A 25823-nucleotide genomic window follows, 5' to 3' on the forward strand; every position below is an offset into this window, starting at 1 on the left:
TGCGCAGAAATGAAGAGATATACTTCTACATTACAGTGCCTCCAGGAGAGAGCAAACAAGAGGAACTTTGGATGCTGATCGTCATGGTATACTCTATGGGCAAGAGTAGCAGTGACCCACAAGGGGGTGTTTTATTGGCTTGCCAGCGCCTAATGTTCTGCTCTAGGTGCTAATCTATGATATAGCCTGATTTCTGAGGCAATTAAAACATTTCCTTTACCATCTCTGATACAAACACAAGTTGTCGTGCCCAAAGGTGAGATTTGTCACAATCGGGGTCATAGTCCCGTAGATCTTACAGCCAGGCGCCTTTATAGCCATATGCCACTAATATATAATTGATTGTAGATTTAGAAGTGCCCAGGCGCCTAGTGGCTCCTGGGCTGATCTTCCATTCCGTTACCATTCATAGTGAGCCACATTTGACGTCTCACGTCCAAGTGGTATACGTTTCCTCGTTAATGTTCTCTGCTTCCTGCAGTCCGTTTCACACCATCTCGTTTTTGCAGAATTACCAGGAGGGCCTGCGGTATATTGGTAAGCTGCCTTTTGCTCAAGCAGAGAGCAACATGAAGCGCTACGGAAAGATTCTCATGGGGCAGGTGCCAAATGAGACGACTCAGCTGCTGAAAGTGTTGTGCACTGATTACCAGTCCGATGGCGAAACCTCTGGAAGAACTGAAGGAAAAAGGGTAAGGCACATCCATATTGTCAACGGGGTGCCTGGGTGGGTTCCATGTGAAAACAGACAGCTGAACCATTTTTTTGACAAGCGTTAGCAAAGCCAGTAGGTCTCCACTACACAAGAGCTTTTGGCTTTGGCAATGTGTTTTGCCATGCTGTACACCAGTGTGGCTGCTGTTCAGCATGGCTTAAAGTTAGTGGTTTGGAGTAGAGGGTTGTAGTGTGGAGTGGGGAGGGGGGGGTAGAGTGTCATAGAGTTGAGTAGAGTTCAGTTGTTCAGCAGCATAGAGTGTCCTAGGGTGGAGTGGGTTGGAGTGCATTGAGGTAGTGGGGTGGATTTGGATTGGAGTACAGTGGGGTGGTGGATTGGTGTGGGGTGGATTGGTGTGGGGTGGATTGGTTTGGGGTGGATTGGATTGGTGTGGGGTGGGTTGGATTGAAATATTGAAGTGGGTTGGATAGAATTGGGGTGGATTCCAGTGGGATGGATTGATTAGGGTGGGTGATGTGGAGTGGATTATATTTAACTGGACTGGGGTGGATTGGATTGGAGTAGGGGTAAATGGATTGAGTGGGGTGGGGTGATTGGATTGGGGTGGGGTGGATGGATTGGAGTGAGGTGGACTGGAATGGATTGGATTGGGATAGAGTGGGGTGGATTGAAATGGGGTGAATTGGATTGGTGTGTGGTGGGATGCAGTGGGATGGATGGATGGACTGGACTGGATTGGGATGGATGGATGGATGGATTGGATTTGAGTGGGGTGGATTTAGCTGGGATGGTGTGTATGGATTGTAGTGGGTTGAATTGGATTGACATTTGGTGGATTGGATTGGAGTATGGTGGGAGTGGGTTTGGATGGATGGATGGATGGATTGGGCTGTATTGGAGTGTGGTAGACTGAATCGGGGTGGGGTGGATTTGATTGTAATGGGGTAGAGTGGGGTAGATTGGGGTGGTGTGGATTGAAATGGAGTAAAGCGGGCTGGAAGGGGTGGATTGCTTTGAGTTGGAATGGCATGGGGTGAACTGGATTGATTAGGGTGGACTGGATTAAGTGGTGTGGATTAGGGTCAGGTAAATTAGGGTGGGTTGGATTGAGTAGGATGGACTAGATTGAATGAGGTAGATTGGGATGGGTTGGATTGAGTGGGGGATTGGATTGAGTTCGGTGGGGTGGATTGGGTGGGGTTTATTGGATAGGAGTGGGTTGCTGTGGGTGGATTGGATTGGGGTGGGTGAATTGATTAAAGAGGTGTAGACTGGAGTAAAGTGGATTATGGACTGGAGTGGGGTGGATTAAAGTGGATTGATTTGGAGTGATATGAATTGGGGTGGTGTTGGTGGATTGGATAGTAGTGAGGTGTATTGGGTAGCAGTGGACTTGATCGAAGTGGGTGGATTGTGGTGGGGTGGTTTGGGGTGGATTGGATCGGATCTGATTGAAGTAGGTTGGGGTGGATTGGATTGGATTGGACTGGACTGGATTGGGGTGGGGTCAGGTGGGGCGGGGTGTATTGGATTGGGGTAGGGTAGATTTGACTGAACTGGATTTTGGGTGGTCTGTGGTGGATTGGATTGGTGTGGGTGGTTTGGATTAGTGTGTGGTGGACTAGATTGGAGTGAGGCGGATTGGGTTGGATTGGGTTGGAATGGGGCAGATTGGGTTGGAATGGGGCAGATTGGGTTGGAATGGGGCGGATTAGGTTGGAGTGGGGCAGATTGTTTTGGATTGGAGTGGGGCTGATTGGATTAGGGTCGCTTAAAATGGAATGGAGTGGCGCAGGTTGTTTCGGCTTGGAGTGGGGCTTATCGAATGGTAGTGGGGTGCATTGAAGTGTGGTGAATTGGGGTGGAGTGGGGTGTATTGGTTTGGGGTGAGGTGTATTTTAGGTTTGGAGTGGAACAGATTGGAGTGGGGCGGCTTGTTTTGGATTGGAGTGGGGCGGCTTGTTTTGGATTGGAGTGGGGCGGCTTGTTTTGGATTGGAGTGGGGCGGCTTGTTTTGGATTGGAGTGGGGCGGCTTGTTTTGGATTGGAGTGGGGCGGCTTGTTTTGGATTGGAGTGGGGCGGCTTGTTTTGGATTGGAGTGGGGCGGCTTGTTTTGGATTGGAGTGGGGCGGCTTGTTTTGGATTGGAGTGGGGCGGCTTGTTTTGGATTGGAGTGGGGCGGCTTGTTTTGGATTGGAGTGGGGCGGCTTGTTTTGGATTGGAGTGGGGCGGCTTGTTTTGGATTGGAGTGGGGCGGCTTGTTTTGGATTGGAGTGGGGCGGCTTGTTTTGGATTGGAGGGGGGCAGGTTGTTTTGGATTGGAGGGGGGCAGGTTGTTTTGGATTGGAGGGGGGCAGGTTGTTTTGGATTGGAGGGGGGCAGGTTGTTTTGGATAGGAGGGGGGTTGGGCAGGTTGTTTTGGATTGGAGGGGGGTTGGGCAGGGTTGTTTTGGATTGGAGGGGGGTTGGGCAGGTTGTTTTGGATTGGAGGGGGGCAGGTTGTTTTGGATTGGAGGGGGGCAGGTTGTTTTGGATTGGAGGGGGGCAGGTTGTTTTGGATTGGAGGGGGGCAGATTGTTTTGGATTGGAGGGGGGCAGATTGTTTTGGATTGGAGGGGGGCAGATTGTTTTGGATTGGAGGAGGGCAGATTGTTTTGGATTGGAGTGGGGCAGATTGTTTTGGATTGGAGTGGGGCAGATTGTTTTGGATTGGAGTGGGGCAGATTGTTTTGGATTGGAGTGGGGCAGATTGTTTTGGATTGGAGTGGGGCAGATTGTTTTGGATTGGAGTGGGGCGGATTGTTTTGGATTGGAGTGGGGCGGATTGTTTTGGATTGGAGTGGGGCGGATTGTTTTGGATTGGAGTGGGGAGGATTGGATTGGAGTGGAGTAGGTTGGGAGGATTGGATTGGAGTGGAGTAGGTTGGGAGGATTGGATTGGAGTGGAGTAGGTTGGGAGGATTGGATTGGAGTGGAGTAGGTTGGGAGGATTGGATTGGAGTGGAGTAGGTTGGGAGGATTGGATTGGAGTGGAGTAGGTTGGGAGGATTGGATTGGAGTGTGGTAGGTTGGGAGGATTGGATTGGATTGGGGTAGGTTGGGAGGATTGGATTGGGGTAGGTTGGGAGGATTGGGTTGGAGTGTGATGGGTTGGATTGGAGTGTGATGGGTTGGATTGGAGTGTGATGGGTTGGATTGGAGTGTGATGGGTTGGATTGGAGTGTGATGGGTTGGGAGGATTGGAGTGGGTTGGGAGGATTGGAGTGGGTTGGGAGGATTGGAGTAGGTTGGGAGGATGGGATGGGATGGGATTGGGTTGGGAGGATGGGATTGGGTTGGGAGGATGGGATGGGATTGGAGTGGGAGGATGGGATGGGTTGGGAGGATGGGATTGGGTTGTTGGGATGGGGATTGGATTGGATTGGGATGGGTTGATGGGATGGTATTTGGATTGGATTGGGATGGGATGGGTTGATGGGATGGGATGGGATGGGATTTGGATTGGATTGGAATGGGATGGGATGGGTGGATGGGATGGGATGGGATTTGGATTGGATTGGAATGGGATGGGATGGGTGGATGGGATTGGATTTAGATTGGATTGGATTGGGATGGGATGGGTTGATGGGATGGGATGGGATTTGGATTGGAATGGGATGGGATGGGTTGATGGGGTGGGGCGGCTTGTTTTGGATTGGAGTGGGGCGGCTTGTTTTGGATTGGAGTGGGGCGGCTTGTTTTGGATTGGAGTGGGGCGGCTTGTTTTGGATTGGAGTGGGGCGGCTTGTTTTGGATTGGAGTGGGGCGGCTTGTTTTGGATTGGAGTGGGGCGGCTTGTTTTGGATTGGAGTGGGGCGGCTTGTTTTGGATTGGAGTGGGGCAGGTTGTTTTGGATTGGAGGGGGGCAGGTTGTTTTGGATAGGAGGGGGGCAGGTTGTTTTGGATTGGAGGGGGGTTGGGCAGGTTGTTTTGGATTGGAGGGGGGTTGGGCAGGGTTGTTTTGGATTGGAGGGGGGTTGGGCAGGTTGTTTTGGATTGGAGTGGGGCAGATTGTTTTGGATTGGAGTGGGGCAGATTGTTTTGGATTGGAGTGGGGCAGATTGTTTTGGATTGGAGTGGGGCAGATTGTTTTGGATTGGAGTGGGGCAGATTGTTTTGGATTGGAGTGGGGCAGATTGTTTTGGATTGGAGTGGGGCAGATTGTTTTGGATTGGAGTGGGGCAGATTGTTTTGGATTGGAGTGGGGCGGATTGTTTTGGATTGGAGTGGGGAGGATTGGATTGGAGTGGAGTAGGTTGGGAGGATTGGATTGGAGTGGAGTAGGTTGGGAGGATTGGAGTGGAGTAGGTTGGGAGGATTGGATTGGAGTGGAGTAGGTTGGGAGGATTGGATTGGAGTGGAGTAGGTTGGGAGGATTGGATTGGAGTGGAGTAGGTTGGTAGGATTGGATTGGACTGGAGTAGGTTGGGAGGATTGGATTGGATTGGGGTAGGTTGGGAGGATTGGATTGGGGTAGGTTGGGAGGATTGGGTTGGAGTGTGATGGGTTGGATTGGAGTGTGATGGGTTGGATTGGAGTGTGATGGGTTGGATTGGAGTGTGATGGGTTGGATTGGAGTGTGATGGGTTGGATTGGAGTGGGTTGGGAGGATTGGAGTGGGTTGGGAGGATTGGAGTGGGTTGGGAGGATTGGAGTGGGTTGGGAGGATTGGAGTAGGTTGGGAGGATGGGATGGGATGGGATTGGGTTGGGAGGATGGGATTGGGTTGGGAGGATGGGATGGGATTGGAGTGGGAGGATGGGATGGGTTGGGAGGATGGGATTGGGTTGTTGGGATGGGGATTGGATTGGATTGGGATGGGTTGATGGGATGGTATTTGGATTGGATTGGGATGGGATGGGTTGATGGGATGGGATGGGATTTGGATTGGATTGGAATGGGATGGGATGGGTGGATGGGATGGGATGGGATGGGATTTGGATTGGAATGGGATGGGATGGGTGGATGGGATTGGATTTAGATTGGATTGGATTGGGATGGGATGGGTTGATGGGATGGGATGGGATTTGGATTGGAATGGGATGGGATGGGTTGATGGGATGGGATGGGATTTGGATTGGAATGGGATGGGATGGGTTGATGGGATGGGATTTAGATTGGATTGGATTGGGATGGGATTTAGATTGGATTGGGATTGGGATGGGATTTGGATTGGATTGGATTGGGATGGGATTTGGATTGGATTGGGATGGGTTGGGAGGATTGGATGGGATTGGGATGGGTTGGGAGGATGGGATTGGGATGGGTTGGGAGGATGGGATTGGGATGGGTTGGGAGGATGGGATGGGATGGGTTGGGAGGATGGGATGGGATGGGTTGGGATGGGTTGGGAGGATGGGATTGGGATGGGATGGGAGGATGGGTTGGGATTGGATTGGGATGGGTTGGGAGGATGGGATTGGGATGGGATGGGTTGGGAGGATGGGATTGGGATGGGATGGGTTGGGATTGGATTGGGATGGTTTGGGAGGATGGGATTGGGATGGGATTGGGATGGGATTGGGATGGGATTGGGATGGCATTGGATTGGGATGGGATTGGGATGGCATTGGATTGGGATCGGATTGGGATCGGTTGGGAGGATGGGATTGGGATGGCATTGGATTGGGATCGGTTGGGAGGATGGGATTGGGATCGGTTGGGAGGATGGGATTGGGATGGGATGGGATGGGATGGGATTGGATTGGGATGGGTTTGGATTGGAGTAGGTTGGGAGGATTGGATTGGATTGGAGTAGGTTGGGAGGATTGGATTGGAGTGGAGTAGGTTGGGAGGATTGGATTGGAGTGGAGTGGAGTAGGTTGGGAGGATTGGATTGGAGTGGAGTAGGTTGGGAGGATTGGATTGGAGTGGAGTAGGTTGGGAGGATTGGATTGGAGTGGAGTAGGTTGGGAGGATTGGATTGGACTGGAGTAGGTTGGGAGGATTGGATTGGATTGGGGTAGGTTGGGAGGATTGGATTGGGGTAGGTTGGGAGGATTGGGTTGGATTGGGTTGGATTGGATTGGAGTGTGATGGGTTGGATTGGAGTGTGATGGGTTGGGAGGATTGGAGTGGGTTGGGAGGATTGGAGTAGGTTGGGAGGATGGGATGGGATGGGATGGGATTGAAGTGGGAGGATGGGATTGGGTTGGGGGGATGGGATGGGATGGGATTTGAGTGGGAGGATGGGATGGGTTGTTGGGATGGGGATTGGATTGGATTGGGATGGGTTGATGGGATGGGATGGGATTTGGATTGGATTGGGATGGGATGGGTTGATGGGATGGGATGGGATTTGGATTGGATTGGGATGGGATGGGTTGATGGGATGGGATTTGGATTGGAATGGGATGGGATGGGTTGATGGGATGGGATTTAGATTGGATTGGATTGGGATGGGATTTAGATTGGATTGGATTGGGATGGGATTTGGATTGGATTGGGATGGGTTGGGAGGATTGGATTGGATTGGGATGGGTTGGGAGGATTGGATGGGATTGGGATGGGTTGGAAGGATTGGATGGGATTGGGATGGGTTGGGAGGATGGGATTGGGATGGGTTGGGAGGATGGGATGGGATGGGTTGGGGGGTTGGGATGGGATGGGATGGGTTGGGATGGGTTGGGAGGATGGGATTGGGATGGGATGGGAGGATGGGTTGGGATTGGATTGGGATGGGTTGGGAGGATGGGATTGGGATGGGATGGGTTGGGATTGGATTGGGATGGTTTGGGAGGATGGGATTGGGATGGGATTGGATTGGGATCGGTTGGGAGGATGGGATTGGGATGGGATTGGATTGGGATCGGTTGGGAGGATGGGATTGGGATGGCATTGGATTGGGATCGGTTGGGAGGATGGGATTGGGATGGGATGGGATTGGATTGGGATCGGTTGGGAGGATTGGATTGGGATGGGATTGGATTGGATTGGGATGGGTTTGGATTGGGATGGGTTGGGAGGATGGGATTGGATTGGGATGGGATGGGTTTGGATTGGAGCTGGGGTATTGTGTGGTGTGAGGTGGAGTGAATTGTAGTTGAACGGATTGGAGTGGGGTGGATTGGGGTGTACTGCATGATTACGTGTTAAAGCATAATTTCAGAAATTACACATAATAAGGAAACCATGTTGCCTTGCAGTATTTAGAACAAGATAATCCTCATCTTTTGAGAACAGCGCCCACAAGCAAAAACAAAATAAAACATGAATGCAAAGTAAGAAAAGACAACTTGGCAAAATTAAAGAAAGTTGGGGATAAAAAATAAAACTTTGAATTTTTTTTGTCCTGCTGAGCACTTTTTTGTCAGTCACAAGCCTTCTCTTTGCAGGGCACTAGTTAAAAATAATAAAATAGAACCTCAATCATGTCTAGAGTAGTGGACCGACACTGATTAAGTTGAATCAATCAGTGCTTGGTCCCTGCTCCACACACAGAAACTGAAATGATCCTTGGCCAACAGTGACCAATTATGAGGCTGTAAAGAAAAGTGCCACGCATGCCAACAAATGGTAAGCGACGGACTGAATACAGGCCTTATACTGTACACAGTAGAGTCCCGCAAGCGAGATGCATGCACTAGTGTATGCACTGGCAGGCTCAACCCTTAAAAACAGACTCTGAAAGTTTTACTGCATAAAACTGCTTAAAAAAAAAAATCAAACTCACATAAGTATTTTCTTTTTTCTTTTTTTATTTGTTTCTTTTCTTTTTGGAAACGGGGGGCAGTCTTACTTCCCGCAACTGTTAGTGAATTCATTTACTATTCTAACTGCAAATGTTTGTAGTAGGATTAGGTTCAAGTCAGCATTTTAGTATGGGGATATATATGGTGAGAATTCAGTTTTCTTTTTACATGTTTTCAGGTGGCATATTATCTTGGGTGTATCAGCTTGAGATACAGTCTACTCATCTTAACACTTTACAAGAAACAGGAGTGTCCAGGGATCTAAAGGCCAAGACCACACTTTTTATAATATACAGAATATCTTTTCAGTAGCCCCAGCAAGTAACCTCAGAGTATTATGCGTCACTGGGAGCACATTGGTAACACAAATACAAAAAACAATAGTTTGTATTGGTAAACACAGAGATCTGCAGTAAACTGAGAGAACACCATGTATCAAAGGGCAACGTTCTGAAAGAATTAGTTCATTGGTTCTAAAAAGTACTCCAGTTTTCACAAAAGATTAGGACATAAGAGTGATCTTTGTATTCTTTTCCTATTTCCCCCATTGTCCCAAATCTTACTGCCCTTTGTGAGTTGCGGTATTTTGTAACTTTTGCTTCCTTTTCTTGTATAGTCTGTTGGTATGTATTGTGCTACTGTGCCTTTTCACACTTTCCATATGGATTTTACTGCTTAATCAGTTGAAGTCAGTTTGAAAAGAGCTACTTTTTAACTTGCGTCCCCTTGCATTTGTCGTGAATTTGGATGACCTCAACTTGGTTGTAATACTCCACTCCTTGTGATCACACATATTAAAAACGTGTATCTGTGTCATCATATGTGTGATATAGGGGTTCAGAGGCAAATTCCTAATTTAGTATAGTTGGTGCCTTAGTGTGCCATGATGGTGGAATGTACTATAGAAGTACAATATGTATCTGATAACCCAATAATTCATCTCCACAGTGGCTTAAGCATAACCTTACCTTCAAAATCTTAATTGTGGATTTTCACAGTGAAATCCTGATCACTTACTGTACACAAGTCATTACCTGCAGCAACAGGTCACATTTGTGGTCCTCCAAAGTTTTGAACGCAATAGAAATGCTAATTGTATGCATCACAAACATATTTTTTAAATAGATCACTTTGAGAAATTTTGATGCAGTGTGCCTGCCCAATTATAATCGAAATGAACATCCTGGACCATATGCCTTTTACACGTTAACCTAGGTTTAAGTAGTGCCTTGGCACGAGTTAGCAGAAATAGAATAACCGATTTATCTTACTGTCTAATCTCCCAAAGTGACGGGAGAGAGCAAGACAAATATGAATGGGAGTATTGAGAGAATCAAGAAAGGAGCAAAACTCTGGGGAAGAGCCTTCATTTTTGGTGTTCACATTGATGCTGCGGGCTCAGTGGAGTTGTGATTGAGGACAGTATGGATCAATCCAGATTCTCATTAAGAGAGCATCTTAAACTTGTCGATGTTACCATACTTAGCACCAAGGTTTAAAATACGACACAGACTCTTCACCTTGTGCCAGTAGCACAGGATAGTGAAATGGAGTGTTTGTGTGGTTTGCTTTTCTTCTGTCTGTCAAATTTCAAAAGTATAAGTGACTACATCTAAAGTGACAATCTGTTCTGTCATTTTGGACTCTCAGTTGCTATCTTTAAGACATTAAACTTGAAACCATGTTCTTGCTTAATTGGGCCAGATAAATCTGTAAAATGTTCTAGATCACATCAGTCCACAGTTAAATGCACTGTCTAAAAGCTGCTTGTGTATTTTGTAGGCCAATTCTGAGGAATTCATTCCAATATTTGCCAACAATCCTCGGGAGCTGAAGGCTTTCCTGGAGCACATGACCCAAGTGCAGTCCAACTCATCACAGGGCGTCTACGACACACTGCTGGAACTGCGGCTGCAGAACTGGGCACATGAGGAGGACAGCCTGGTGAGTCCACATGCAGCGATGATGAAATATGCTGCCTTGCAATATCCAAAATTAGTTAAAATCTGAGGGTCATATTCTCCAGGTGCCAAATGTTTGATCCGTGGCCTGATTTTATGCTTTCTTTCATTGAATTCCCAAGCGTATCCAGCAGAGACTTCTCAGTGAAGGCGTTTGCCATATACCTACTTTACAGTTCACTAGTATCAGTCTTTGGACACCTGCTTTCCACACAGTCACACTTGCATGAAGCAAAGGTTGCTAAGCAGGCAGTATGCTTTTCACATGGTGCAGCATTCCTATCTAGGGAAATCAGGACAGAGCAGACAGCCTTTCTTGCATTCCGGTGCAGAGTGGCCAGTCTGCACCACAAACTAGTGAGGAGTAGATCTGCTTGATAATTGGGGCAGGTGGGTGGTGTCATACAAATGTGAAAATGCATATTGTAAGCTCCTTAAACTGTGGTAGAGCAAGTGGCTCCTTGGCACTCTCTGGGGCAACTGGGCAGACTGGTTGGTTCACCGATGACAGAGCTCTAATCTGCTGCACAACCTAATGAGGAGTAGTATTAATACGGACGCGGCTCTTCACATTCTGTCAGCTCTGGGGTCTGATGCCTCTTTGTTCTTGTTCTTCCATTGTGTGTATATATTGCAGGTGAAGAAGCAGCTGCAGGCAGAAGCCATCTCGTTGCTGAAGAGCGGGAGGTTTGTGAACGTCTTTGACAAGGCCTTGGTCCTCTGCCAGATGCACAACTTCAAGGATGGAGTGCTGTATCTCTACGAGCAGGGCAAGCTGTAAGCTGGCACTTATTTCCGCTGAGCATGGAAAAATGTAACGTATGTTTTCTGCATGGCTTGTAAAATCTGTGTTGTCCTGTTCTTTTATGTTTTTCTGGACAGCCCAGCCCATTATTTTACCCCCAAAGACTCGAAAGTCATGCATGTCTGCTGGCGGTAGTCCCGTTTTGCTGATGTGAGTTATTGAAGCTGTGCTCTTGTGTTAGGGGATGTGCGAAGAGGACCCCTCTCATCCCACAGTCACTTGATTCAGGCCCCCACCATCACTTGAGAGTTACCTCGGGTGAAATGGCACTGTAGCTAACCACTGTCTTTCAGTATACAAGTTGGCTATAAGTACTTTGGACTTAAAAGTGTCCTTCCCCACCAGGCACTGCAACTAACACTTGGTCATCTATCTTGGGACACGACAGGAGACCCTGAGAAGAATGATTGCTTACCCTTCAAGAAAGATGGATACTTGATTTACTTAGCATGATGAGTCTTTCAGTGTTCTTGAACATGTTTTGGGATTACAGTAGGTGCACAGAGGCATTGCTGAGCCTATCCCAATCTCTAAAAGTGAAAGAAATCACTGAATACTGAAGATAACATGGCCTTCTTTTTTGGCTTTGATGTGACTTGTAAAGACTGCAAAGTTCTCCGAGCTCTTGTTCTTCAGAACAGTCCTTAGTGTAGCAGAACCTTACCTGATAGGATAACATTTGCTGTAGGGATGATTGTTAAACTAAAGTATTGGACCGAAAGTTAAAAAGGCTGGCTTTCTATTTTAGGTTTAGAACATTTACTTAACTGTAAACAAAACCATTATCTTTTTGGAAAGTAAAAAACTGTCTTGACGTTGAAGTACTTGCCAGTTATTTGATATGTCATACTAATTCTGAGTGTCTAAATTGGCACCCTCTTCCTGTAGTAAGTCTTAGCTGCTTGACCTCCGCTACCCTGAGTGAGTAATTGCTGAGAGTGAGGCTTTGTTAACCAGTTGGAATGTGACAATATTGTGCACCAGTGGTTAACAACATCCCACTGTTAATCCTTACTTATGTCCTTGATTGCGCTGGGACCCAAGAAAAGGCTGATTTTCCTCTGTTTAGGGTGGAGCGCGCAAGCCCTCTAGCCTGCTGTAATCTCTCTATGGGCTTTTAACCACGCCCACCGCACGCTCATCAGTTTTCGTTGGTTTGTGGGCTTGCCTTTTAAAATTCATTTGATTTCATTGGTGAAAGGCATGCATACGTCACGCCTTCTCTGGTGTTTGGCCCTCCTCGAGCGCAACAACCAACTACTGAATACATACAAGGCTTCATGTTTTCTGCATGGCTTCTGGACTACTTTTTCTTCTAATTTCCTATGCAGCATGATCTCACTGGGCAGTAGTCGATGCTTTGCATGACATTGACCTTGTTACATGAATAATTGCATAACTGCTGATTGGTTTGACTGCAAGCGTACTTCTGTTTCCTTTTCTGTCTCCTTTGTGCTTCACACTCATGAGGTGGTGCTTTAAATCGGCTCACTTATCTGAAACTGTTTTTACTTTTCGTTTTCAATTTATGTGGCAAGAAAAGTCCGGTTAGGACTTTACAACGCTAATAGCTTTAAGTCGAGCAAATGCAAGACCCATTTCATTGCAAATGCTTATTTTTCTTTTGTGAGCAGGACAAATAGTAAGCTTGTGCTCCTCCCACTGAGTAGGCTTCCCCAATAATAGGTGTTCCATAGCAGACCAAAGTGTGACCTAATTATTCTCCTATAGAAAAACGGAGCTGGTAGTTCTTCTTCAATGCCCTGTTCTTCAAAAGAAACCGCCTATAAGCTGGTGCGTCCTCAGCAAGAACTCTGTCATGGTAGGGCAATGTGAAAAATGGTTATAGTCTCTCCTCTAGGAGCCCGGTAAAATAAAGGCCGACACTTTTTCAGTGGTACAAACGTTACAGTTCAGAGACAACAGCATGGCAGAGCATCAATAGTGCTTCCTTTGTGATCCTGTCACATCCACTGTTGAGTTAATTCTTCTGCTTCAATCTGTCCCTGTAGTGCGCTCTTGACACTCCTAACCAGTACATTACCACTGGTAAAGAGCTGCCCCCTGACCTCTGTGGCTTCCATCCCTAGGTTCCAGCAGATTATGCACTACCACATGCAGAACGAAGAGTACCGCAAGGTGATTGAGGTCTGCGAGCTGTACGAGGACCAAGAGCCTTGCCTCTGGGAGCAGGCACTCAGTTACTTTGCCCGGAAGGAAGAAGACTGCAAGGAATACATCACAGAAACACTCCAGCACATTGAGAAGAAGAACTTGATGCCGCCACTCCTGGGTAAGAGCTGTCTTTCACTCTGGTAAACTGGGGTTATAATTCACTACCTCATTTACTCTTGCAACACACCACTGGATCAATGAACTAGGGCTTAACACCTTTCTTTTCCCTAATCCACCCTTATGTCACTGCTAGGTTAGAGTCCGAGCTAAGTAAGTTTGTAGCCTAAATAGCATGGGCATTAGGTACCTGCACTGGTGAATATGCTCACCTCGAGCCCAGTCTTCGACTCTCATTGCAATCTCTGCTTCTCTTTTTGCTTTACAGTGGTTCAGACTTTGGCCCACAACTCCACGGCTACTCTCTCTGTCATCAAGGATTACTTAATCAACAAACTGCAGAAGCAGAGTGAACAAACAGAGGAGGATGAGCAGCTGATCCAGAAATACCGCCAGGAGACTGCTCGGATTCGCCAGGAGATGGAGGAGCTCAGAACCAGGTGACTGTAGAGTTCTGCACTGAAGTACATCCATGGTGTTTGTATTACTGTAACACATGATTTTTTTACTTATTTGATCTATTTCCACTCTGAAATATCTGTGGGAATCGTTGGTCTCTGTTTAGGGGTAATGGCATATGCTTTATAAAAGCGCTAGGTATCTTTCATTTGGTTACTGTAGAACGTTTGACAGGTGAATGGGTGCAACGGAATGAAACATGGGCAAATGAGAGCTCAGACAGAAGAACAGTTAACATTGTCAGAAAGTCTAGAATTGCTGCTCTTATTCTGTGTTGAGACCTGTTGAATGTATGTTGTAAAAGTGCAGTGGAGTGAACCTAACCAGCGGAGGGAGTGGCTCCAAAGCCTCTAAGGAATCTCATGCCTGTCCTATGATCTCCACATTGAGTTAATGATCAGTCTGCAACTCTTTCCAGATCTTAAACAGCCTGCAGACGTTAGTTCGGTCTTTTGTTCGTCTGACTCAGTGTCACATCATTCACTGCAGTCTCTGTGATTTCTTTGATCTTTCATTTCTTTTTGCATTCTCCTCCTCACTCATGCAGGCAGCCTTTGTGTTCACTGCTCCAAAGGCCCATCTATTACACACAGGCAGTTTGATCACCCTTTAATCAGAGTAGCTTCCTTAACCAGTTGACCAGTTTGCTTACTGGGAGTAGGAATCGGGAGAATGTATTCGGGATATTCTTCAGATGGAGTTTGTCTCTCTCTTTCAAATATGGGTGAGCATGCACATAGGGTTATGTCTGTGTAGGGATATGGATGTATGTCGTTTCAGGGATATCGGTATGTCTTTGCTGAGGTGTGTGGGTCCATGCAGTGATGAGGGTGTCGCTATGTGTGTTGTATGTGTTTGAGGAGTATGCATGCACTAGCGCACAAGAGTGTGTATTTATGTTTCTGTACAAGCTGTGTATCTGGGAGGGTAATGCATGTTTTGGTGCGCCTACTAGATGTATGTGGGCCGAGAGGTGTGTGTCTTTAGGGTGAATGTGTATGTTTTTGCAGGAAGCAGGTCTCTTGATGGCAGGGTATATGTTTCAGAAGGGAATGTGTCATTGCATGGGGTATGCGTCAATGCATGGTGGATGTCTCTGTAGTGTTCATCCCAACAGGAATAGGGTACAGCATTCAGACGTTGGTCCTGGCCAGAGACAAAAATGCCTTCTGCTGACCATACATTTGTGCTTTTGTTATATATGTATTTTATTTACTGCCCAGGATGACAGTTGCCAATTTTGAAGCAGTGAATTAAAAAAAAGTTACATTTGCTCCAAAGCACGTTAAAAATACAATAAAAAAAGGAGTGGCCTGGCAGCAAATCGCAGTTGTCAGGGCGTCCAAATAAAGTTTAAAAAAAAAAAAAAAAAAAAACATTTTATTTAATGAACCTGAAGACCCTGATGGGATACGGAGAAATGCAAGGGAGGAGCAACAGGGAGTGAGAGAGGTAAGGCAGCATCAGAGGGGCTTTTGTGGAGGGGGGGGAAAGAAAATATAGCCAGTAGTAGTACAGCAAGCAACAGATAAGCTATGGAGGTGGAAGAGGGGAGCAACAATGAGTGCATTAGGAGGGGAGCGAGGATTTGTAGAAGGAAGCGGCTCACAAGGGAGAGACCAGGAAAACACATGCACCCCCGTGGATTGCTGCAGGAAAAATAAAAATGTAGTCCCCTGAACTTCAAGATCTCCAATTAAAAGCATGGTCAAGAAGTTAGGCTCTAGAGAAACTAAAAACGCAAGAAGAGGAAGTAAAGCTGTCAATCAGAAGCAAGGAAATTTGATTGACGAGAAAGCTAAACAAATTGTAAGCAGTTAGTTTACTGAAAACCAGCTGTAAATTTTGGTATTGTCCACACTGTTTTCAACAACAAACAACTATAAGCTTTCTGCTGCTGTGCAGGTGAAAGCTAAACACAGCAGTGAAATGGAGGGGAGGATGAAATGGTGGGAAAGGGGAGAAACCAACCAGGGGATAGGAACTAGGAGAAGTGAACAGGAAGAGTACAGAAAAAATAAAAACAGTATGTATAAAAAAAAAAATGAAAAGGAATGAAAGATGAGTTCTTCAGTCCCATCAGCTACGGTGTGACTAAAGATGCAGAGAAGGAGCAAAAGGGAAATAATAAAAATATACCAAAGTTGTAGAAAAATGAATCCCTGTTTTCTCATATTTTAGGTTAAAAGGTAACCCATGACATGGAATGTGTCTATTACATAGTTGTATATTCCACTTGTTCCAGCCCTTCTTCAGTTGTTTAGAGAGTTGATAACTATCTTCAGAGATACACATTTATCCTCCTATAGACCACCGGTTTTATTCATGCCCGGACAACAATGGGCAAATGGACATAAAGTCAGGTTGAATGAATGTTACCATTTATAAGCTCAGTGGTTTAACTCAATGACTGAAGATTGTGTTTTTAATGTCTTGGTTTGCAGAAAGTACAGTTATTGATGGAGGCTGAGGATGTCTTGGCTTTGGGTGGTTCACTGGGGATTGGGTTACAGTGTCCGAGTGAGGTGGATGGGTAATGATTGGAAACTGATCCAAGTGCCCCATAGGGGTACTTGTTTGTGGGCAACTTGTGCAGTGGTGTAGGAGGTAATCAACAATGTTCATTTTTGCCCATTTGAGGTTCTGAGCGATAATTTCAGTGGCCAGCAGGCCGTTCTTTTGGCTTGTAAAGTGATGGTACCATTCCTGTAAACCTTGCTAGTGGTGACTTTCCTGTGGATGCCACAAGAGGAGATGTAGCCCAGCTTGTGGCCACATGGGATGTCTGAGATCTGCTTTTTGGCGAGTCTGGATTACAAATGCAAAGATTCCACTATAGCATTAAATAAGAGGCCTTTCTTGATCATAGAAACGACAGACGTTTGGTATCAAGGGATACATTTAAATACATTACTAAGTATTGTGAATGACTGTCACTATTGAGACGTTTTTCTGATGGATACATCTAACTGCAGATTCCTCCCCTTTAGAATATCTCCAGGAACCAGAATTGATCTGAAATATTTAAAACCACTTCAATCCAGTGCGTTGACGTCACAAGGCTCCATGCCCATTTCTTTCTGCCCCTGAAGTGACTTAATGGAGCTGCATAGAAGTGCCACCTATGTGCGCTGACCTGAGTTCCTTTCTTTCTGTTCCTTTGTATGTGGATTTGGAGCTGACTCCCACATTTCACTCATAAGTTGACAAGCTTTTTTGTGCAAATATTTAGTGTGGAAGGTAACATGTCCAAAACCACAGGGTTTTAGCATTGCCTCGACAGTTGAAAGCAGGTGTCTGTGACAGACCACCACAAGGTCTCTCTCTAGTGGGAGTGCTAGTGAGGGCCTGATTGAATTGGCACATAAATAAATATTAATAATGTGTATCAACTAGGAAGTATCACCCTAGGGCTCATGTGTTCAGAGGGTGATTTGGAGACATAAATTAAAGGATGAGTGTAGCTTGGTTAGTTGGACAAGTTAGAAATATGCAGTTGGTTATTGTATGACATAAACAAAATAAAAAGCTGAGGATCTATTGAATACGAACTGTAAAAATGAGTCATATATGCAATAAAAGGCAGCTGTCTGGTATTTTTATTACACTCATAAAAACAAATTTAGAAAAGGGTAGGTTTCTATTGTTTAGGCTTGGGACACAACTCTTAAGTCAAGTTCAGTGTGCGCCCACATGAATTTGAAGGCGATCTGAGAACATGACTTGAAGCTGTATGTTACCGAACACTGCAAAAAATCCTCCAATCCTACTCTCACTCGAATTAGAGGATGTAAATCTGCACTCACTCTCTGTGGATGCCTATGGTCGGGTTACCACTGGCAGATCTGTTCTCTGTGACTCCTGAACCGAACTCTGGTTCCACATCGGTTTTGATGCAGACTCTCACTCCGACTCCAAAATCCATGTTGGTCCTTTCAACATAAACTCAGATCCTGATGCCTTTGGATGCCCTATTTATAATAGTTCTGTTCAACACCAAGCTGAATTAATCTTGATCCTGACTGAGTTCTCACCCTGAATCCACTGTGTTGCTCCTGGTCTCTGTATAATAAGATTTGGACAGGAGCCACCCTCCAGCGCTTCAGGAGCATTTTGGTTCCGACTATAACCATAGTCAGACAGCTTTTTGGTATAATGATGGGGATGAGTTACCCCTGCACTATGATAACTTTATATATATTAACAGGAGGCCGGTGCGTTGGGCACATGCCCATTTACTGGCTGGTTTCTCCCCCCAGACCCAGACCCAGAACCGAGAAAGCACTCCTTTGCCATGCAGCTGAGGTTAGACGTACAACTTCCTTCTATGCAAGTCAAAAGCAACGTTATCACTGAAGTTGTGCAGCCTAGACAGGTTTTCTCTGAATCTTTAATTCCATTCAGTGAGGCACTTGCTGACTGATTATTGGGCTCTTGGGCCAAGCCGTGTCCTTGCCCACAGGTGAACCGGCAGGTAACTAGACGCCACAGTCTAGTGGCAGGCAACCCAAACTTTTTAACACAACACTCTTTGCCAGAAAGTCTGTTGGTTCAAGCTTCCACCACGAGGGTTTACCCAAAGTTTTTGCCCTTGATTTCCCAAACCGAGTCCAAGAGAATTGAGGTATTATGGAGCAAGTGTTTGTGGCATGTGTAGCTGTAGATACACAGGCTGTGCATACTCCGACCATCTAGTGTTAGTCCTAGACATGTAAAACTGGTTTTCTTTGAAGAAGTTGTTTATGTCTCAAGGTATAGTGACATCCTATGGCTGGAAATGTGCATGAGCATCGACTCCTTTATTAGATTGTTTTCTTCTATCGCCATCTAATATGCATCACCAGGACTCCGAGTCAACACAACCTAGTGATCGTCGTAGGGGCCTCTTGATTTTTCTGCTCTGGTTCGCTTGAGTAGTTTGCATTGTGAATAAAAAAAAATATATATATATATATATTTTTTTTTTCCTTTTTCTTCATTATGGTGCTTTTATTGGGTCCTCTTCTCGGACTTTGTTGACGCCACCATTCTGGGCCTCGTCCCTCTCAGGCCTCTTCCTCTGAGTTTTGCACTCAAAAATGTACACCGTGAATGGGGGGGGAGGGGACACAATTCAAGTACTCGTGGACAGATCAACACTCAGTCTGCAACCTCTACTTATCCCCAGAGCACAAGACCTCCTGCTCTGCCTTCCTCGCCTTCCTGGTCCATTAAGACAATCCGAAACCATTGTGGTTGTCGGCTTGATGTGTGGAACAGCAATGAGACGAGGAAACCCCAAACATCTTTGGGGAGGACCTCAAAGGAGAGGCAGATGTCAAACAAGCAGCTGCTTTTAGAGAGGACTCTGATTCGCCTTTGGACTCTGACGCAGCAGGCCCTCAGCTCACTCCTGGTGAGCGTCAAATGACTTCAACAGCAGATATGGATCCTCACAGTTCACACCATCAGATCACCCACTTCTCCTCTGGGGGTCAGGTGTTGAGCCCACAATTGGTGACACAAACTTACGGTTTGCCTCTGTATCTAAGCCATGGCGAGCACTGCCCTTAGGCTTTGGAGCCGACCTATTCTATTCTCTGCGCCGAGCCAGCCGGTCAAGACATGGTCCTCCCTGAAATAAATGGCCTCTTCGGAACTGAAACTATGGTTAGCATAAAAAACTGGCTTTGAAACCAAGACAGCCTTCGGTACCCAGTCGACCATCCAGAGCAGACTCTGAGGATCAGAAACTGCTGATTCTACAGTGCCTCCAGGAGAAGTTAGATACCCAGCAAAAGAGACTGTTTATTCTCCCCCACATGGGGAAAATGACAGCGAAATCACCACCAAGAGTGCAGGAGACTCACCCTTGCAAGAAGAAGCTTACCTTAGAGTGTGGGAAGCTGGCTCTTTGTATAGTAGACCAAAATGAGGTACACTGTGTAAAGAGTACAGGCAAACCCCAAAGGTATCACAGGGGCACAAATGGCACCCCAAATGCTCTCTTTGGTGGTATTGTGGGTGAGCAGTTAGGCATATCAGAGGGTAGTGCTAAGCATGTAAGGTACACGTAGGCAGTGAGACAGGCACTCAGTGAAGGAATCCGACACAGTTCTTGCCATGTTCGGGGACGTAGGGACACCAGGGTTCTGTTCTCTTTGGTCCGGGGCATCCGGGTTTAGGGGTGGATTGGACCATCGGCGTTTACCATCACAGGTGACGGTAGCAGAGGAGGGTGCCCACAGAAACAGGCTGCAGCCATGGCGTAGGGCGTCCAGTCCGTCTGAACCAATGAGTGGGCTTGGATCTCGCAAGCCTGGGGGACGTAGGAACACCAGTGGTCCTCTTCTTGTTCTGTGGCATCAGTGTGGAGTGGACCGTTGGGGTTTCAGTCACCGGAGGCGGTGGAATGGGTGGCGAGGGGGTCTTCAGAAACGGGCTGAAGATGCTGTTGGGAAGTCCATAGTGGGCAACCTCAAGATGTGCTTCGTCTTGGGAGGGCCTGGTAACCACGTACACGTTGGCCCACTTCAGCTTGGGCTTGGCGGCTTGGGTGCAGTGGTGATGTCCAGCATCAGTTTGTGGCAGCCCCGTTCCTCGCGGTTCTTTCTTGTGTTGCCTGCAGTTGCAGGGAAGCAGCTCTTCTGCTCCAAGGGAGTTCTTCTTGGCAATTTGCGAAGCACTGGCAGCTATCACGGTTTCCTGCATGCAACAGGACAGGTCAGTTGCTCCTTCAGGGTCGGGGGCAGCAGGCAGGCTGGCAGGGTTGATGCCAAGTCTGTCATGTTCTTTGGTTCTCTGGTCAGCAGACTTCTTGTCTGACCACTCCTTCTTTTGTGTCCAGCAAAGATCTGTGCTCAAACAAAAAAACATCCACTTACGCACAGAGCCGAACGCCATCTGTTTCAGCGCCTAAACGTTCTACTTCCCAATCAGCACCAACTGTTTTGGCACTGAAAAGACTGTGTGCCTCGGCTCCGCCCACTTCAGCACGGAAATTTGAGTGCTTCTGCGCTGAAAAACATTGGCTTCATACAGTTTCAGAGTCAAAAACAACACTTCAACCAGTTCTTCAGAAAATTAAGCAACAGCTCCAAGCAAAGCAGTCAAAACTCCACGACCAACCTCAAATGGGGAGAGGTTTGCTGAAGGCTGTCATTACCACTACTACCAAACAACAACTTTTGAGGAGGCCTTAGCAATACCTAAGCCTCCAGTCAAACAGAGGAAGATGGACAGGGCTTGTGTGAGGCACATCTACCTCCAACTACATCTTCACTGTAGGAAACTGGCCCTTGGTGCAGTTACTCCACCACATTTTGCCTGGTATCTGATGCTAACTTGACTGAGTGTGTGCTGGGATCCTGCTAACCGGTGTTCTTTCACTAAACTGTACTATTGTTTCCTCAATTGGCACACAGCTAAGTCCCTTGTAAAAGGTCCCAGTGGTACCAAGGGCTCTGTGACCAGGAAGGGTCCCTAAGGGCTGCAGCATATTTTGTGCCACCTTAAGGGACCCTTCACTAAACGCATGCACACTACCATTGCCTTTTTCTCCCCACCAACACATTTAATCTGCAAAGTTGACATGCATCACTCTCAGGGTGCAATGCCCACAAATCTCTGCCTATGGCATTGAAAAGTCACCCCCTACCAGGCCTTACAGCCCTAAAGCAGGGTGCACTACCATAGGTGAGGGCATAGCTGCATGAGCAATATGCCCCTACAGTGTCTAAGTCCATTCTTAGACATTGTAAGTGCAGTGAGGCCATATTAAATACATAGGCTGGGAGTTGGTCTTTATGAACTCCATAGCTCCGTGATGGCCTTTACTGAAGAGTGGGACATTTGGTATCAGACGTCTCTGCACAATAAACCCACACTGATGCCAGTGGTGGATTTATTGTAAAAGGCACCCAGAGGGCATCTTAGAGATGTCCATTGTATTTTTACCCAACCCTTTAGTGCAAGGCTGACCAGTCTGTGCCAGCCTGCCCCTAAAAGACGAGTTTCTGACCCCATTGGGGAGAGCCTTTGTGCTCTCTGGGGACAGAAACAAAGCCTGCTCTGGATGGAGGCGCTTCATACCTTCCCCCCCACAGGAACTGTAACACTTGGTGGTGAGCCTCAAATGCTCAGGTCCCCTGTTACAAGTGCCCCAGGGCACTCCAGTTAGTGAAGATGTCCACCCTCCAGACCAAGCCCCACATTTGGCAGCAGGTCTGGTGGGAAAATTAAGTAAAATAGAGAGGAGTGAACCCTACAGCTAGGTCCACCCCTAAGGTGTCCAGAGCTGAAGTGATCCACTTCCTGAAGAATCCTCCATCTTGTCTTGAAGGGAAGGGCCCAATAGGGTTGGGGATGTGTTCCCATCCCCAAAGGGAGTGGGCACGGGAAGGGTGTAACTACCCTTAGGGACAGTATCCATTGGCTACTGCCCTCTGACACCTATAACGCCCCTAAATCTAGGATTTACCCCCCCCCCTCCTTTGAACCTATCCCATCAGATTCCTGGTGACCTCAAGAAGAAGAAAGGACTGCTAAGCGGACCCAGGAGTGAAGACTCCAGACAACAACAGACTTGGCCCCAGCCCTTCCAGCCTGTCTGCAGCATCAAAGATCCCTGCTCCAAAAAGGTGACGCATCCTGCAGGACCTGCGACCTCTACAAACCCCCAGAGGACTGCCTGCACAGCAGAGTGCCAAGAAATCCCGAGGACAGCAACCCTGTGCAGAAGAAAACATCAAAAAGCAATCCGGAACCGCCTTGGATCTGCCAGACTGCCCATTCTGCACCTGACACCCACGGCCTGAGTCCAGGTGGCCCATCAATTCAGAGAAGGTCCCAGGGCAATTTCGACCTTGAGTCCACCTTGGGTTGACCGCTCCTGACCAGCACAACGACACCTACAGCCTGAATCCGGAAGGCCCCCCTGACCGTGACCGGATCCGACTAAGATATCGGACACCCAAGGAGAGACCTGTACCCGCAGCCCCCTGGCCTTGGAGAATCTGACCGACTGTCCAGCAACGTCCAGCGGCCACCTCCCATGTCTGTCCAGTCTTTGGTTTCCCAGAACTGACCCCTTGGACCCAGCCTGCAGCATCTTTTGTGAACAGCGGGGACCCCTCAGTTGGAAAGCATTGGACACCCAGCTCTGTGTTTGCACCCTGCAACCGGCCGCCCCAGTGCCGGTGAGGGTGTGTGTGTGATTGGTGTGATCCTGTGGCCATCTCCACCCCACCCACCCCCAGTGCTGATCTAAACCCCTCAGGTCTGTGTCCTGTAATCGTGGGTACTAACCTGCCATCTGCTTTCTACCAAGCACCTACAATCCTCATAGGATTCAATTGTAAACCTGATGCCAAATTTGACACAGTCAACCATATGTTGCTGGTGGTGCACTTTTGGTGTCAACCTAAACTTTGACCTGTGGACATCCTAATTCCCAAAGACTGGAATCTTAAGTCATGCATTTACCTGTTAACAGTGCAAACACGTTTTCCTCCCAGGACTCTACTGAGTCCCATTAAAATAAAATGCATTGTCAACTTTTGAAATACAAAATTGCTACTTGTAAACTGCTTTACCTACAAAAGCTGAACAAAGTACATTTGATACATTTGATTGATACTTATTGGCAACTATACTTACCTGAAACAAAGATCTTTTGTTTTTAGAAATAAAGTAACATAATATATTTTTGCTATATAAAAACAGTCTACCTGGAGTTAGTCATTGAGTGTGTGCCTCATTTCTTGACTGTGTGTGTACAATAAATGCTTTGCAGTACCCTCTGATAACCCTAACTCCTTGACCACACTACTACACAATAGAGCATTACTATTATCTGCTTTAGCCTCTGGGGAACCCCTGGACTCTGTGCATGCTAAAGCTCATTTTGGTATAGAATATACAGAACCAGCTTCCTACATTCACCACCAACCAGTCCACCCCAAACTTTCTTTCCCACAATGTCAGGATGACCCCCTGGATATCTTTTCACAGGACTCTCCTCACTCTTTTCACGACACGTAGGATACAGGGGATTACCGTATTCCTTTTCATGCTGAGACAGACCCCTGGTCACAGTAAGATGTTGACACCTACATAGACACAGACACTGAGGTCTACCAAGCTAGATCTTTCCCACCTGATGATAAACTTCTTTATAAGAACTTTTTGGGGAGGCAGCCACATACGTAAAGAGCCCATTGAGGAAATGTTTTTCTTTTTTGAGACTCTTACCTCCTCACGGTAGTCTGCACAATATCTGCTCATGCTTAAAAGCATGTTAAGACATGCAAAGGATATTTTCCCAGACCCGGCTAGAGCACGTGCTATTAATCCAGGAGTGGAGAAAAATACAAGGTTTCTCCATCTGATCCAATTTACATCAAGGGCCAGATACCTGCAGCCTCTTTAGTTGTATCTAATGACCGGAAAAGAGCCAATTCACAAGCGGCTCAGGATGCTCCACCTCCTGATAAAGAAAGTAAGCTCACTGATGCTTTGGGCAAATGTGTTGCTGCTCAGGCAGCAAATCATTGGTGTATTGCCAACACACACAGCCTCCTGGGGAGGTGTGACCGGGCCCACTAGGGCAAAATGGAGCGGTTGCTCCAATACCTGATAGAGGAGCACAGAAAAGGGGACAGGAAATTGTTAATGAGGGGTATTAAATATCCAACAATTCCATCAGTGGTGCTTTAGACTCAGCTGATACAGCTGCAAAAGGCATAAATACAAGTGTCCTCTTACACCGACATGCGTGGCTATGCATTTCCAGGTTCAAACAGGAGGTACAACAAACAATTTTAAATGTACCATTTAACAATGGACATCTTTTCAGACCACAAGCAGATAAAGTATTAGAAAAGAAGAAGAAAGATAACGAGGTGGCAAACTCCATGGGGGTGCTCCAATTCACTGCGTCTCATGGCACTTTTCATAGGCCCCAATATAAAACAACCTTTAAGTTCCCCACAGCAGAAACTTCACTGTCGTACATCTTCACATGGGGAATTGCTTATACAGGGGGAACCACTACAGGTGAAGAGATAAAACACCCTCCCCTCAAGCCCCTTCCGCTACCTCTACGTAGTGACTCACTCCATCTTTCCTCCGATTACCAAACCGGTTTAGGAGGGTGCCTTTAGTTCTTCCTCCAAAATTGGCAACAAATCACAACAGATCAATGGGTGTTGGATATTGTCCGGCATGTTAATGGTCTGGAGCTCAGTTCCACACCATCAAACATTCCACCTCGCTCTCACAAACTCATGGGATCACATCATTCTTTTCAAACAGGAAGTGCAGTCTTTACTATCAAAGGGTGCAACAGAACCAGTTCCTATACAACATCAAGGAACTGGTGTGTATTTCCTTTATATTCTCATACCCAAAAAGGACACAACTCATAACGTTAAGCCATTACATCATATCAGAAAATTTCCATATAGTCACGCTCTAAGATGTGCTATTCTTGCTACGACAGGGTTACTTTTTGTCTGCACCGAACACCTCCTTTCACATCACTATATACCCAGCACATCACAAATATCTAAGATTTGTCATAGAAGGGCAGCATTGCCAACTCAAAGTGCTTCTATTCAGGGTCACCACAGCACCAATTGTGTTTACAAAATGCCTAGTGGTTGTAGCAGCTCACCTGCGCAGGCAGCAAATTCATGTGTGCCCGTATTTAGACGACTGGCTCATCAAATTCAACTCTGTCAAACAATGTCTGTCATATTCAAACCACAATATACTTGCTTCACCAATTCGGTTTCACAATAAATTTTCAAAAATCACATTTGAACCCTCTCCACACACAGCCATATGTTGGGGCCGTACTTAACACTCAATTAAGTATAGCCTACCCAAATGCAGCAAGAATACACTGTTTTCAGACACA

At 46.8% G+C, this 25823-nt stretch overlaps 1 protein-coding gene across 1 annotated transcript in view; it reads left to right on the forward strand.

Moving 5' to 3' along the window:
• VPS11 (VPS11 core subunit of CORVET and HOPS complexes) overlaps window positions 1–25823 on the forward strand; it is a 108336-nt gene that overhangs the window by 33623 nt on the left and 48890 nt on the right. The window contains exons 10-14 of the mRNA XM_069224807.1: window positions 510–692; window positions 10190–10351; window positions 11006–11145; window positions 13264–13466; window positions 13734–13905. Coding sequence (XP_069080908.1) covers window positions 510–692; window positions 10190–10351; window positions 11006–11145; window positions 13264–13466; window positions 13734–13905 — 860 coding nt within the window. The remainder of the gene's footprint in view (window positions 1–509; window positions 693–10189; window positions 10352–11005; window positions 11146–13263; window positions 13467–13733; window positions 13906–25823) is intronic.

This window comes from Pleurodeles waltl, chromosome 3_1 (assembly GCF_031143425.1).
Source record: "Pleurodeles waltl isolate 20211129_DDA chromosome 3_1, aPleWal1.hap1.20221129, whole genome shotgun sequence".
Taxonomy (NCBI): Eukaryota; Metazoa; Chordata; class Amphibia; order Caudata; family Salamandridae; genus Pleurodeles; species Pleurodeles waltl.